The sequence below is a fragment of the Ctenopharyngodon idella genome, chromosome 24 (genome assembly GCF_019924925.1).
Source record: "Ctenopharyngodon idella isolate HZGC_01 chromosome 24, HZGC01, whole genome shotgun sequence".
Taxonomy (NCBI): domain Eukaryota; kingdom Metazoa; phylum Chordata; class Actinopteri; order Cypriniformes; family Xenocyprididae; genus Ctenopharyngodon; species Ctenopharyngodon idella.
Window position 1 is genome coordinate 15,244,755 of NC_067243.1, and position 15,045 is coordinate 15,259,799.

The following is a 15,045-nucleotide window of genomic DNA, read 5'->3' on the forward strand; positions in this document are numbered from 1 at the left end:
TCCAAAGACTAAGATTAAGCTAGATTGCTTTGTATTTTATTTAAAATCTATTTTATTCTCAAAGATTTGATTAGGTCAGATTGTTTTGTGTTAAATTTAAAATGGTAAAGAAGGATTGTCAAAAGGGTTTTGGGTTTAAAAATGAGTCAAAAATGAATAAAATCAAATAAAACCCAAATGTAAAGAAGCAAAGAACTGAAGTCTTTGTGCTACCTAAATCTGAGACAAACCAGTCTGGCCTTCATTAGATTTTTTTTTTTATGCACGCATTTTTGCAGTAAAGACCTTGCAGTCATCAAAGATCCTCTGGTTTTGTGCTTTTGTGTGTTTGTCAGCACACCTGCCCAACATGTGATCATCTGTTCTCAGCTCGAGGCTAGAGAACCACACCTCATGCCCCGGGCAGCAGACTTTTGATCTCAACTACAGTATCTCAAAGCAGATTTGACTCAAACAAATGTGAGAGAGAAGGAGTGAGATCACAACGAAACTCTTGCAAAAAACAAAGATCATTCAAATGAAATACTAGTGAAGACGATGAAACGGAGGGCTCACGAGCAGCTGACGCCACATTAAGATTATTTACGTAGTCCACCTTGAGGGGAAAGACCTTACATCCAATTTACTGGAGGAGAGAGGAAGATCGCATGTGTATCGTATTCATCAGCCGTACAGGGGGTCTATAGCGTGACATCACTCGGCTGGAATGAGGTTAGGGTCTCCAGCCTTCACTGAATACTAAGTATACGTGAGAAGGTGTAAGATGGCCTCTAGGCACAAAACACACACCACACCCTACAGAAACAACGTGCAGCTTTGTGGGATCTATATCACCCTCATACATGCTCTTACACACCCTGAATGATTCCGACTCTCACACACACCCAGGGCTGGCAGAGCTCACGACATGTTTACGCGGGCAGGTCGTGCGTGGTCTTGTATGTCGTTAATGTTAGCTTATTATTCGAAAATTGTTAGGAGCACTTTAAGGGAAGAATGAAATGTGAAACTGAAATCAGAGATTATTGCCAAAATTTTCAATCATAACCACACCCAGAAGAGACTGTTCCAGGAAGTTGAGTACAAGATGTGATACAAGATCGAGTGATAGTAAGCCTCTGGTTACATATTGCACAAACTTAAATAAACCTGAAATCAATGCCGAGCATTGGATTCTGTATGTGTGTGTGTGTGTGTGTGTGGAGATAAAAACGTAACGAGCTAGTGCGAGATTTCAGCATCTGACTCAATGCCACGCAATAGTCAGCAAATCAACAAACACTTATGAATGAGGTCATAAACACAGACCCACTGCATTTGGTGATTTCAAATAAATGGGTCAATTGCATGATCTTATTCAAAAATTTGATTCATACATGCAATGACTTGAATACACCTCTTCTATAATGAACATGTTTTTCCAAACATGTTTTTTAATTAAGATTAATTTTATATTCTTTTTTAAGCGTGCATACATGTCCAAAATGCCAGGGTGGAAAAAAATGTCCTAATATAACAAAGAAAAAAAGTCTCATTAAAATAATGAAACTTTTGAAAGGAAAAGCTATAGTTTGGCAAAATTGCCATTTCTAGGTTAAAAAAAAAAAAAAAAAAAAAAAAAAATTATATATATATATATTAAACTATTAGAAATTGTTTGTTAATTGAAATTGAAAAGCTGAAATAAAATAAAATAAAACATGAATAATGAATGACATGAATAATTCATGATATTTGTAGACATTTTAGCTTGAAAAACATTTTAAGGGTTAGTTCACCCAAAAATGAAAATTCTGTTATTTATTACTCTCACTCATGTCTTACCACACCCGTAAGACCTTCGTTCATCTTCGGAACACAAATTAAGATATTTTTGATAAAATCCGATGGCTCAGTGAGGCCTGCATCGCCAGCAATAACACTCCCTTTTTCAATGCCCAGAAAGCTACTAAAGACATATTTAAAACAGTTCATGTGACTACAGTGGTTCAACCTTAATGTTATGAAGCGACTAGAATACTTTTTGTGCACCAAAAATAACAAAATAGCGACTTTATTCCACAATATCTAGTGATGGGTGAAACACTGCTTCATGAAGCTTCGAAGCTTTTGTTTAGAATCAGTGGTTCAGAGCGCCAAAATTACATGATTTCAGTAAATGAGGCTTTGTTACGTCATAACTGTTTTGAAACTTCAATAGTTCATGTGACTCTGGCAGTTTGATACGCGCTCTGAACCACTGATTCGAAACAAAAGATTCGTAAAGCTTCGAAGCTTCATGAAGCAGTGTTTTGAAATCGTCCATCACTAGATATTGTTGAAAAAAGTCGCTATTTTGTTATTTTTGGTGCACAAAAATTATTCTAGTCGCTTTATAATATTAAGGTTGAACCACTGTAGTCACATGAACTGTTTTAAATGTGTTTTTAGTAGCTTTCTGGGCATTGAAAAAGGGAGTGTTATTGCTGGCGATGCAGGCCTTACTGAGTCATTGGATTTTATCAAAAATATCTTAATTTGTGTTCTGAAGATGAACGAAGGTCTTACGGGTGTGGAACGACATGAGGGTGAATAATTAATGACAGAATTTTTATTTTTGGGTGAACTAACCCTTTAAAAACTATTCAAACAATAATTAGGATATGTACTCTCACATACATTCAAGGTGTTAGGAAAATGTTACTTTTTACATTGTGGTTACACAACATGATTTTTATATCATTAAATTGATACTTTTCTTGAAAATAATAAAAGTTTTTGTAAACCATAATGAATATGAAGAGTACATTTCTAAGAACTTGCCTCTTGCGTTTTAAACTACATTTTTTTATCGTTGACCCATAATAAAATATTAATAAAACGCAAAACAGATATCAGTAAAAATTCATTTAAAAAAAAAAAAATCCAATATGTAATCACCTAAACTCTAGCCTTTAGTAAGAGAGAGTTTTACTTGCTCGACTCGATACTGCAGTACAGGAAGCCTGCGTTTCACAGTTAGCATGTGTGGGTGAACACGCTCAGGGCATTTTGCCACTATCCTAGTGGTGCGTTAGAGATGGAGCTTGTTAAGCCTGCATAAATGTGTAAAGATATGGATGAATATATTACAGATGTGAGCATTAACATGCCCCAGGCACTGAGAGAAATGTATTTTTTAAAACCACATTAGCTGTGGAGTGGAATGTGTAGGGTGCACAAGCTATCTTTTTCGAGTGTCATTAGGGTTAAAGTGTGTTGTAAACCCTTGAATTGTGTGTGTGCGCGTGTTCACTGTGTGTAGGACACCAAACACCTCCAGAGGAACTGACTCCAAACCCCGAAGAGATGAGGCAGCTTACACTTGTAGGTCTCTGAAAGCCATGAATTGAGCAGAACGGCATGAAACATATCCTTCAACCAGACGTAAAGGTCTTAAAATCTTCAAAACAAGTACAAGTCATGCAAGAAGCAGCTCTGCGCCAAAGCTACCCTAGAATTGAGAAGCCCTTCAACTCAAAGTGACCAAAGCACCACAGAGAAAACCCTCTCCAGACAAAATGGAGAGGAAAAAAAACCTTATTACTCCACCTTATTCCTCCAAACGACTGTGAGCACTTCTGGCCTCTAAAGGTTAGAGAGTGCCTGAGGGTTCTGTGTGTCTCCAGCGTTTGGGGAAATGACTCGCCTTGCCTCTGCACGAACACAGCCCAGTCTCTGCAGAACTGCCGCCCGGGGCTACGCAACCCTGCTCCACTTCACTTTAACCCTGTACTATCCGGCTTTTTGATGGCAGTCTTTTACTTTGATCCAGGACCATCTAACCTTGTGCAATTACAAAACTATGAGGAACATGGTTGGGCTTCTAAAAGGCCACTTAAACCACTATGTCTTCCTCGAAAATTCTTTATTGGCATCAATGGTTCCATGAAGAACATTTAGCATCCATGGAACTATTCAACTGCACAAAAGGTTCTTTCTAGTTGAAAAAGGTTCTTTAGATTATTAAAATGTTCTTCACACTAAGAAAAAAATGGTTCTTGTAAGACCTGTTCACTAAAAGGTTCTTTGGGGAATCAAAAATAGTAGTGTCAAAACCCCCTTTTGGAACCTATATTTTTAAGAGTGTAAGATGGTGCTACGAAATCCACTAAGACCATGGTCACTTTTCCAGCCCATTTATGACACAATCCTAGTTTGTGGTTTGGTGTGTATTAACCATGGATTAAATCTATAAAGTAGTTGACACTACACATAATTAAAAAGTCTTGCTGTAGGGAAGGGGATTTTCTAATTAGCGAAATAGTGGCAAAGCTGCAGTTCCTTTGCCTCCAGTGAAGCTGAGGAGCTGAGGGGCAGAGCTGGGATAAAATCCAGGCCTGCGGCCCCAACCAAAACAAGAGCATGTAAGGCTTTGTGGTGTTCCATCTTTACCTCACCACATAATTAAGTACAGACACAACAAAATGCAGCAAAGTGTATGCATGCTAGTCCAACTGATGAAGATACTACTACAAACCCTCAATCAACCCTGAATCCAACATGCCAACAAATTCTTTTTAGATTTTTTCCCCCTTCAACCTTTACTAAAAATCAAATTGAGAGCTTCAGCCACTAATGGAATAGACAAAACAAGATCCTTTGAAGAAAATTGGGGTATTCTGGGTGGTTGCTATTGCCTTTCTATGGTGTTTTGAGTGGTTTTAGCATGTTGCTATAAAGTTGTTAAGGGGTTATTTTAGCATGTTGCAATGTGGTTGCTAAATAAACACCCATATAACCCTAGAAACACCCTAACAACCACATAACATGTTCGTTTTTCTAGGTGTTTTTTAGCATGTTGCTATGCGGTTGGTAAAACTCACCCATATAACCCTAGAAACACCCGAACAACCCACCCAGATAACCCTAGAAACACCCTAACAACCACATAATATGCTATTTTTCTAGGTGTTTTTATAGCTTGTTGCTATGCAGTTGGTAAAACTCACCCACATACCCCTAGAAACACCCTAACAACCACATAACATGCTATTTTTCTAGGTGTTTTTATAGCATGTTGCTATGCAGTTGGTAAAACTCACCCATATAACCCTAGAAACACCATAACAACCGCATAACATGCTATTTATCTAGGTGTTTTTTTAGCATGCTGCTATGCGGTTGGTAAAACTCACCCAGATAACCCTAGAAACACCCTAACAACCACATAACGTTAGTTTTTCTAGGTGCTGGGGTATTCTAGGTGGTTGCTAGGTGGTTTCTAGGGTGTTCTGATAACATTATCGATTAAAAGAGCCCACCCCAAGTCTCTAGTCTCTAGATATGGCACAGGTTCTAGTCAATGGACTAGATAACCATCATTAGCATTTATCAATATACAAACTTCTCAAATATGCCACAATCATTGCTAATAACTGCCAAAAAGAGAAAGTCTTTTCAGTAAAACAAAAGTGCAGCATGCATGCCAAACACTTGGGTCAGATATGAATGTCAGAAGATGCCACATACTGTGATTCATCCAGGCTGTAGGAGTTGACATCTCCAGACCTCTCCAACTCTGTTTGTTCAGGATTAAGCATAATTTAAGTGTCTAATCTGACACTCTGACAATGTACATCTGTCGAATTTGTGTGGTAAATATCCACGGTGCAAATTCACAAATATTCTGCACACATTTTAGAAACAGCATATCCCTTTCTCGCCCCGTTTCACTCTCTCAGCACAAAGAACCGGGATGCTTCAGGCAGCACTTGCGGGAGAACGAACATTCTGCCTACATCTGCCTGCAATTCAAACAGCTCTCCCACATTGTGTTGCCTGTATAAAAAAAAGAGCACTTGTCAACAGCTCACATGGCTACAAGGTACACATTAAGCTCGAGGGCGATGCTATACAAACACATGAAGTAGCTCAACAAAGATTGTGGCATGATGGTCTTTAAAACACTTAGTTTGGAGTACAAAAAATGTTCCATTACGCTAGAATGGATGTTGAATGTCTCCACTACTACCGATTTTGTCTCTCATATAGCTTTCAAAATAAGTTATGACATTTTGTTTATCAACGGAATGGATTTAACAAACATTGTTGCTGTTACATTACGATTTGCGAAATGCACGCCTACTGAGTTTCAATCCAGAATAAACACAATGTATAAAGAGCAATAGTATGAGCTGTAATGGTAGCTGAACAGCTTGAGGGAATCAGGAGGGTAAGCCAAGATGGTGCCAATACCCCTCTGGCTTCTACATACACAGAGGGTCATTGCGGTAATATGAAACAGATTATTTACACAACCAACCAGAGATCTCTGGCAGTGGGGGAGAAAGAAAAATGTAAAAAAATAAGCGCAGGAAATCCAAGATAATGTATATAACCATTTAGATTCACAGTTTGTTGATGTTTTTACTCTTTAAGCTATCAACAAATACACTGAAAATAGATCTGCCATCTTTTTCCTCTTAAATGCAACACAATACTAATATAAAAATGAAGAAATTAACCTCAATGTATATATAATTGAGGAACAAAAATATATAAATCGACAAAATCAACATTTCCTCAATTGGTATACACATTCACAACCACAATGTGCATACCAACTGAGGAAACGTACGCTCATCGTCAATGTAAAATATAATACAAAAATGCTATTGAGTCCTTGAATAAGAGTGCTTTGCAAATGACTGTTCTGGTTAATAAACTCCAGAAAGGTGTTTACATTTAAGATGTAGATGCAAATACTTAAAACGTAGATAGAGATCGGTCTGTGTGACTTATGCAAGGTTGTAACTTGTTCCAACTGATGAAATGCAGTGCGAATAAACTAAATGCAAGGAAGGACATGGCGAATCGGGAAGGAAAGCGATAAAGAGAGCGAAGGGAACGAAAGAGAGAAAGGAGAGAAGTGGTAGAGTACGACTTGAATTTAATATTTCATGATTGCCTGAAGGATTTTTCACAGATCAATGTGACTCTGTACCCAAGCCAGTGTCAGCCAGAGAGCGTCAGGAGAAAGCAAAAGAGCGAGCAAGAGTGAGAGAGAGTGAGAGAAAGAGAAAACAGTTGAAAGTATGAGATATATAGAGTAAAAGACAGAGAAAAGAGTTAAAGGAGGACAAGCATAAAAAATTAACCGCAAAAAAAAAAAAAAAAAAAAAAGTGACAGTGAAAGAAATATTTGGCTCATCGGTTCAGGAGACTGTTAGTCTTCTAAACACCAGTGTGTGTTTGCTCCATGAGAGATACACCCTCCACTGCCTCCGTGCCGTGGGCTTCGCCAGAGGCACACATTACCTCCGTTAATGGGTTTCCATTTGAGCAGCAGAAAGGAAGCCAATAACCTATCCACACTAATGGATTAGTCTACATGTAGGCAACCTCTGCAGCTAATCTTGGACCAACTGTTTTCTTTCTTTACAAAACAAACAGAAGAAACAAAAGATTGTCACCATATGTGGGTACAAAAGTAAAATTCCTGAAAAAAGGAGGTAAAAACTGCTCAATGAATCCAAAAGAGTCTCCTACTGTTCTGACTGGTGTCACTAAAGCCAACTTTCACAAAACTCTTGCAGTTGGAGGGAACTTGGTGAGTGTTGTCCTTCCATGGCCATCATGAACCAATAAACTTACAATTTTAATTAGCAAAGATTAACAAGGGAGGTAATTAATTTCTGAGATGGGCATCTTAAAAGCGCCAAAGGCTTGACTTTGTTGACGGTGCCGAATGCTTTTTCATTGATGTGGGCAAAATAGAGGGGCATCATTATAAGCTGGCGAAAAGCATGCACTTGCATTCTAAAAGAGTAGATTGCTGGAAACGTTCCTTTTTGAGGTCTATTGTGCTGTTATTATTGGAACTGAATGTAGATCACCTTATTCATTGTACCAAACATCCCACAAAATCTTCATTAGCCGTAACAGGTAAAGACGAAAGGGTGCTACACTAAGAGCGTCTACACAATCAAGATGATCACCATCCAAGAAACAGTAAGTAGTAAAAGTACTCTGAGAAACGCTGAACATGAACTGGTCATGAAAGCTGAAACATATGGCAGGGCTGCGGTAATTGCAACAAATGATTGTTAATTTGGAGCAAGAACAACACACAAACCGTAGAGCAATGGGAAAAAAGTAATGTTCTGAAGAGCCATGTTTCTTCTTTCTCCTACATCCAGACAGGTATATGGTTTGATGTTACATTTTAAGCCAAGATAAGGTCAAATGCATTTATGGTCTCACTAAGTTCCCAATCTGAGCATCATCAAACCAGAACCATCATGTGAAGTTCTCGAGCACATAGTAGGAATAGCAAATTCCATCTCCTTCATCCTTCAAGGCACTTTTCCTCATGGAGAATGATGCAATATTCCACTCCTCACACATCAAGACTTTTATAACAGTATTCCAAGAAGGACTGAAAATATTCTGGAGGCCCTGCTCTCCATTTGATCATAGCTACATACTGCAAGGGATTTTCCATTTTGTCAACTCCCTGTACAAACTTCAGTGAGTCCATCAAGTGTTACACATTGCTTGTGTCTTTAAGCAAGCATTCTACTACGTGTGTTGTGGGTCAAAAATGATCAATGATGTACGGAAAAAGATTAGCATTATGTATATTTACTGAAATAAATCATATAGCAATAACTTCCAAATCTACAAAGAAATATTTATTGCATAAATTAGGGTTATAAAACCACCATTCACTGCATAAAACAATTTGCAACAACATCACTGCAAAATCTGGCTCCAATTAATAATACAAAAAAAAGTAGTAAAAACTAAAAATTACATTTTTTCCGACATATCTTCAGTCGAATTTTCATGAAAACAACAAGATGGTAACTAGCCCTCCAATTTACCACCCTTTTCAGTCTGACACTAAGATTTTTCTGGGTCGACAAATAAACCCAATTTAACCTTTCTTAATATATTAGATGAAAAAATGCTTGTCAAAGCATGACTTGATCAATACAAAATTAAGAAAAACAGAACACATCACTCTTACAAAGCCCTAACCACTAACAAAGACCTTCCACTTCTTGCAGTGGTAGCCTGGGGTCAGAAAGAGGCAATTTTTGGCATTACGTTATTCCGCGCAACCCCTATAAACTGATAACAGACTCTTCATGCTCCTTCTTATCATGTCAAAACACATGCAGATAACCCACAGATAGCGCACACAAGACTCATCACATCACCGTGCATGAAAAAACACTGGCGCTCCAATCAACCGGCAAAATCTGCCACAGGAAACAAGAGAATATGTGTGAATTTTATATTAATGATCCAACTTTACACAACAGTAACAAACCACAGAGATAAAGCATAATGTGTAGGCCAAGGTTAAGGCGTGTAGGGGACAGAAAATGGGAGCCTACTGGAAACCTGAGGAACAGGCATCTAAATGAGAAAAAGCAATGTGTCATATATTAGGTTTATGATAATACATTTATGACAAATCACAAATCAAACAATTACTAAGACAAATAAAACAAGAGCAAAATTAAGACTTCCAACACAAGTTAAATTGTAGTCTTTTCCCTGAAGAAAAGAAAAAAAGATATTTTATGGCTTACGACAGCTTGAAATATGGTGCACGAGTCATACAGACTGTTTTTTGGAAGTTTAACAGTGCCCATTATGAAAAAAGAGCTCTGGACACTGTGCAATTAAGGGATGCACTGATACTAAAATTCTATTATTTTGTCAAAATAAAATAAAAATAAATCAATTGTGAATTTATAAAAAAAATTTATACTGACTTTGACATTTGAAAAAGATTCAAGCCGCAATGAAACGTAAATAGCAATAAATCTTTTCTTCCATATTGTGACATACATCGGAACAAAAATGGATTATCGAAAAAAAATGTAGGATGGGACTTGGTTAGGTCCATCAGTTGCTGACAGAATGGAGGCAGAGCTGAATGCAAGCTCGCAGTTGATTTTCCCCCCTTTTTTTTTGTTTAAGCTGACTAAATGATTGAAGTCTGGCATACTTCGAGAAATTCGTCATAGCTAGAGAACATACATAGAGAGATCTGTCATAACACATTTGATCAAGAATTACGAGGTCAAAATTGCAAAAAAGAAAAGTACGGAGATCAATAACGTGCATTTAGAAAACAGTTTTTTTTTCATGCCGGCTTTAAATTGAAGAGTGCTTTTAAAGATAAACTTCAAGTAAGCATTAGATGATAATCTAGATGAAAGTAATCTAAATGTAAAAATAGGGGAAATGAGCATAAACAAAATATTTGATACAAATAAAATACATTAAAAAAAAACAACAACAACCAATAATGTAAATATGTATGTATGTGTGTATATATATATATATATATATATATATAAAAAAATAAAAATTACTGATCTATTGTGCATCCCTATCCACAGTTTGTCTGTTGTCTGTAACAACATGGAGGTGAGTAAATGATGACAATGTTAAATTTTGCATGAACGGTCCCTTTAACGATACATACAGAACAACCACACTCTCAGTTCAATGACTGGTAATGTTTAAACTTTAGACCGATGCTGCAAAAAGCTGTGCTTTGGTAGTGCTCATTACTGGCTACACATTTCAATCTGCCTTTGGTATTCCATGTCTGCCCCCACGTCTCCCTCCCTCCCCCCATTCAGTCTCTGCCCTCTGGCCGATCTGGCAGAGGGGGAGATTTTAATTGTGGCTATAGAACTCTGCACGGTTCTTTGCCTGTGAGCGAGCCCTCACTTCAGTGAGTGAGAGCTTGCTTTAGTGATATTGGGTCCAGTCCATCCCTTCAGGCTGCTTTTAATGGCCCTCTCCTCTCTTTCATAGCCGGGGCTGAGATTGTTTTCCATGTGATGCCTGTTAATTCTGCTGCAGGGAAGGGCAACCGTATATTCATTCTGTATGAGAGATACATTTCTTCTTGCTTTTCGTCTCCATTTTTCCTTCTCACAATACTCGCTTTTCTTAACTTGAGCTGAAAGTTAAAGCCAACGTGTTACGAAATGCATGCGGAAACTCAAATTTTAGTACTGATCAATTATGCATCCATATCTTTTTTGTTTCAGAGAAGAAAGACAAAAAGGTTTAGAACACCCACACCCACCTTTCACAAATCGAACTGAAAGTTAAAGCCCACGTTACATTTACAAAACGCATGTAGGCCGAGAAGGTGCTCACGGTTTGTTTGCGTCAAGAATCATGGTGATCTTCAAAAAAAATAAAATAAATAAAAACTAAACTAAACAATAATAGTACAAGAAGTGCACCAGACAATACGAAAACATCTTCTCTTCCTCTTTTTCCACATGGATTGTTTCTCAATCCGTTGGCCTCTTCATCCCTCTGGCCTCAGGACTGGGATGAACATGTTAATATGGGCAGCCCATGTTAGAACAGCTCAACTCTGAACCCTCATGTGTGATCTGCCCCCAGGCTCAGTCTGGTATGCAGGCCCACAGGAACTCAGCGGCCTTTATTACAGCGTGCCCTAAAACTCGCCCTTCAGAAACGTCCTCATCACCTGCCCTTGTGACTAATCTACCCTCGAGCAGTCCTGCAGGGCTGCCCTCTGGCCTAAACGCTTCATCAACCCAAAGACAGACGGAATAGCAATCAAACAACAAACCGCCTCAAGGGCGTGAAGGCCAGACAAAGGGCAAGCAAAAAAACTGTGCCCTTTCCTCAACCGCTGCAAACAAGAACTTGAGTATTTTATCTCTACGTCCCTGATGAAGTTCCCTGCAGAAAGACACCGCAGGAAGCCTACATAGAGCGAATGGGGAGCAAGGACGAGGTATTTTGCTGTCAGGACACGGGGGTGGGGGAAGAATGAGTGCAGCCATTATGACATGGCTGCCTCCTGCTTCGGGCCATGCTGCCCTTCAGGCACATTGCTGTGATGAAATCTCTGACTGGACCCTTCAGAGCAGGCCCAGCCACGGACCTCTGGGCGAGGACCGACCCCTTTAGAAAAGTCATATTCACTTTGCTCCACATCGAGGCAGTGTGTGTGCGAGTTTCTGCGCACATGTTGGGGGAGGCACTGCCGAAGGCAACGTTGAGTTGGATGTGAAAGACAGAAATGATGGGATGAAAATGAATAGACAAGACATCTACTTGCCTTCATTCTGGAATGCAAACGCTCTTACCTGTGACACCAAAAAGACATCTGGGAAAGCATGTGTTGTGTAATCAAAGTTTGGTTCTATTTGCTGATCTGTTTTGGTTATGTTTTATGTGGGTGGATGAAGGTAATCCATAGTGAAAGAGGTCGGCAGTGCATTCATAGAGCAGAAATAATGCTTTTATTTGGTTATTTATGCTCTCCATAAAGGGACATTTAGTGCCCTCCACAGCAGCAGATTGTTGCAATGCAAGTAAAGAGAAGATCTAAACCATGTGGCGGGTCATTAGAAGGCAGCCCCTACTGTTAATGTTAATAGTGGTAATGATCGTTTATGTGTGATATTGTCTGGCACGTCTCTTATTGATAATATGCCATGGGCGGCAGCATGTGAAGTCACAGTATTTACATAGAACTGAAATGACACTTGCTTGATTTACTAAATTAGCACAAATAAGCTTTGCCCAAGCAAAAAAACCATTGAGCATGTCACTGGTTGGGGCATTTATTATGGCCATATATTATAAGCTTGTGAGTGCAACAGTCATGTTACCAAAGCAAAAATATTTGTTTTATCATGTTCACAGTGCTTTGTAGTCCCTCACAAAAGACATTAAGTAGATCACAATCTTGCACAATCTTTATTCCATTTTATGTTTGTAATGTGAACCATCTCAGAGCTGGTTAGTTTGGTTTATGGCTTTGAACTCCTTCTCTCTTTATTAATGAATGTTAGACCAAATGAATGGGAAAAATAATAATCCAACCAAGCCCAGTTGCTAAAAACTAGAAAATGCTTTAAAAATATGCTAATGATAATGACAATTTAATCTTAAGATTTACTTTTATAGTCTATTTTTTTAACATTTTTTAGGTTTGAAGAATCCCTTTTTAAAGACTTTGTGAGAGAAACATTGCATTTCAGGAGCTAACATGCTTTAATCTACTTGGCATTCGCCCACATGAACCTTGGTGTGGAGGTCCTATTAAATAAGGGCCCGAGGGTCTTACCTCTGCACCTGCTGAGGCCCCAGGAGAGTCAAGCTTGCGTTTCTTGCGGGGTCCAATGGCGGCAAGGGCTGTGAGGTTGGCATCCCGCTGTCTCATCTGGGCGAGTTCCTGCTGCTGCATCTGAATGGCAAGAGCATTCAATCAATATTAACTGCATATCAAAACGATTCATGCGAAACAGACAATAACAAGTCCCCAAATAAGTATTACTGTGTATCACATTCCTTTACTTGAATTATCATTTTCAAATATTTGTATGCTGTGTATTTTACATTCATTCCAAACTGCCCTGAAGAGCTCTATAGAGCAAATGAAGCTCCGAACATCATGCACAGCTTCAATGCAGCAAATAACTCAGAGCTTTCGCCGTATCTGGGTGCTTAATTCAATTTCTTTCCACGAGGGAATGAGAGAGAAAGTGAGTGAGTGTTTGAGAATGAGAGAGCGAGCGATTTTCAAAAAGCACAGCCCGCAGGTAAAGTCATCTCACCCTAGCAGGCAGTGACAGAGCCAGCCATGCCGGGAGGGGTTGATGAGGAGGGGGGCTGCGCGTCCTCTGTTCCCCCGCTCGGAGTGAGTGCTGCCGGGCACAGAATGCAGAGAGAGTCCTCACCTCTCCTCACCCTGACACTCACACCACTGTGGCCATGAACTCGCAAAAAAACACTAGCAGCAAGAAAAGCTTTGTGTGTCATCGACGGCCCTATTAGAAAGTGCATTCACTGAGCTGCATTTGCCGCTGGAGTTATGAAGTGAAGTGGGGGAAATGTGGGAACAAAATATTAGAGGTGGGGTACAGGACGGATGACGTTCTAAAAAGAGATTCCCAACCAGGAGGACCTGGAAAGATTTTCATTTTGCTAAGTTAAACCTATAAATAAAAGAAATGAAAATCTAAAATACTGGGCTGTCAATATATTAATAGCCAACTAACTGTAGTCTAATTTTGTTACCATTTTGTTTCATAAAATATGTCTAATATTTATACATTTATATTAAAATATGATATTTTTATATATTTGTATCCCAGTGAAAACAATTCGAAATACATTTTTTTGTGTGTGTGCGCCAAGTATACTACAAATACATTTACATATTTATATACTTAATAAAAATACCCTGCAATTGTACTTTTGGTATACTAAAATGGTATACTTGAAATGTGCTAAATTGGAACAATTAATTTTGTGCTTAATGCACTTTAATTGTGTCGAAGTAGTGCTGAGGTCCAACTAAAGATATACTTAAGTATATTTGATTGTGCTAAAGTGGAACTATTGCAAGCATACTTTAGGTACACTTTAAATGTCTCGCATTTAAAGACGTATAATGATATTATACAGAGATCATGCGATCCTTATTAATAGTGATATTAAAACACATTTTAGGCATAATATTAAGAAATAAGCATTGTGCAATTTAGAAATACTCCAAATAAAGTTTAATTATAATTTCATATCAGTAAGTCTTAAGCGATATGTGAATAAATGTTAATGGATTTGAAGTACACTTGATATGAAATAAATGTATTTTAAATAGATTTTGGCATAGGTTTTGTTTTAGTATACATGTATGTATATACTTGTTTAAATTCAGCTGGATAACGGTCGCTTCAATTCCATCCAACACGAGCAGCACAGATATACGTAGCGCAGCAGGAATCTGAGTTTACTGATCACGTGACGAGAGTAAGTGATGAGACGACTGACAAGACCATGGCGGAGGATTTGGTGCACAACAGAGCCTAAGCGTCTGAAAAATGTCTTATTTTGTAGAATGCACGCTCAGCACTGCCTTTTACTTTGATTATTGTTTGCACTTAGTAAGACAGAGAGAAAACTGTGTTAGTCGTTTTTATTTATACTGTTTTTATTTCTATGATCAATTTGTGGAAAGGAGTTCAGTTAGGAGGTCAAAAGTTGTAAAGCTCA

General features: G+C 38.4%; 1 protein-coding gene across 5 annotated transcripts in view; it reads right to left on the reverse strand.

Moving 5' to 3' along the window:
- Positions 1 to 15,045, reverse strand: part of si:dkey-219c3.2 (transcription initiation factor TFIID subunit 4) — a 45,065-nt gene that overhangs the window by 4,085 nt on the left and 25,935 nt on the right. For 4 of the 5 annotated variants that reach the window (XM_051883172.1, XM_051883173.1, XM_051883171.1 and 1 more), the window contains exon 13: positions 13,115 to 13,234. In XM_051883172.1, the coding sequence (XP_051739132.1) occupies positions 13,115 to 13,234 (120 nt within the window). Of the gene's footprint in view, positions 1 to 8,740; positions 9,388 to 13,114; positions 13,235 to 15,045 lie in introns of those variants that run through there. The other variant, XM_051883174.1, reaches the window with a different exon arrangement.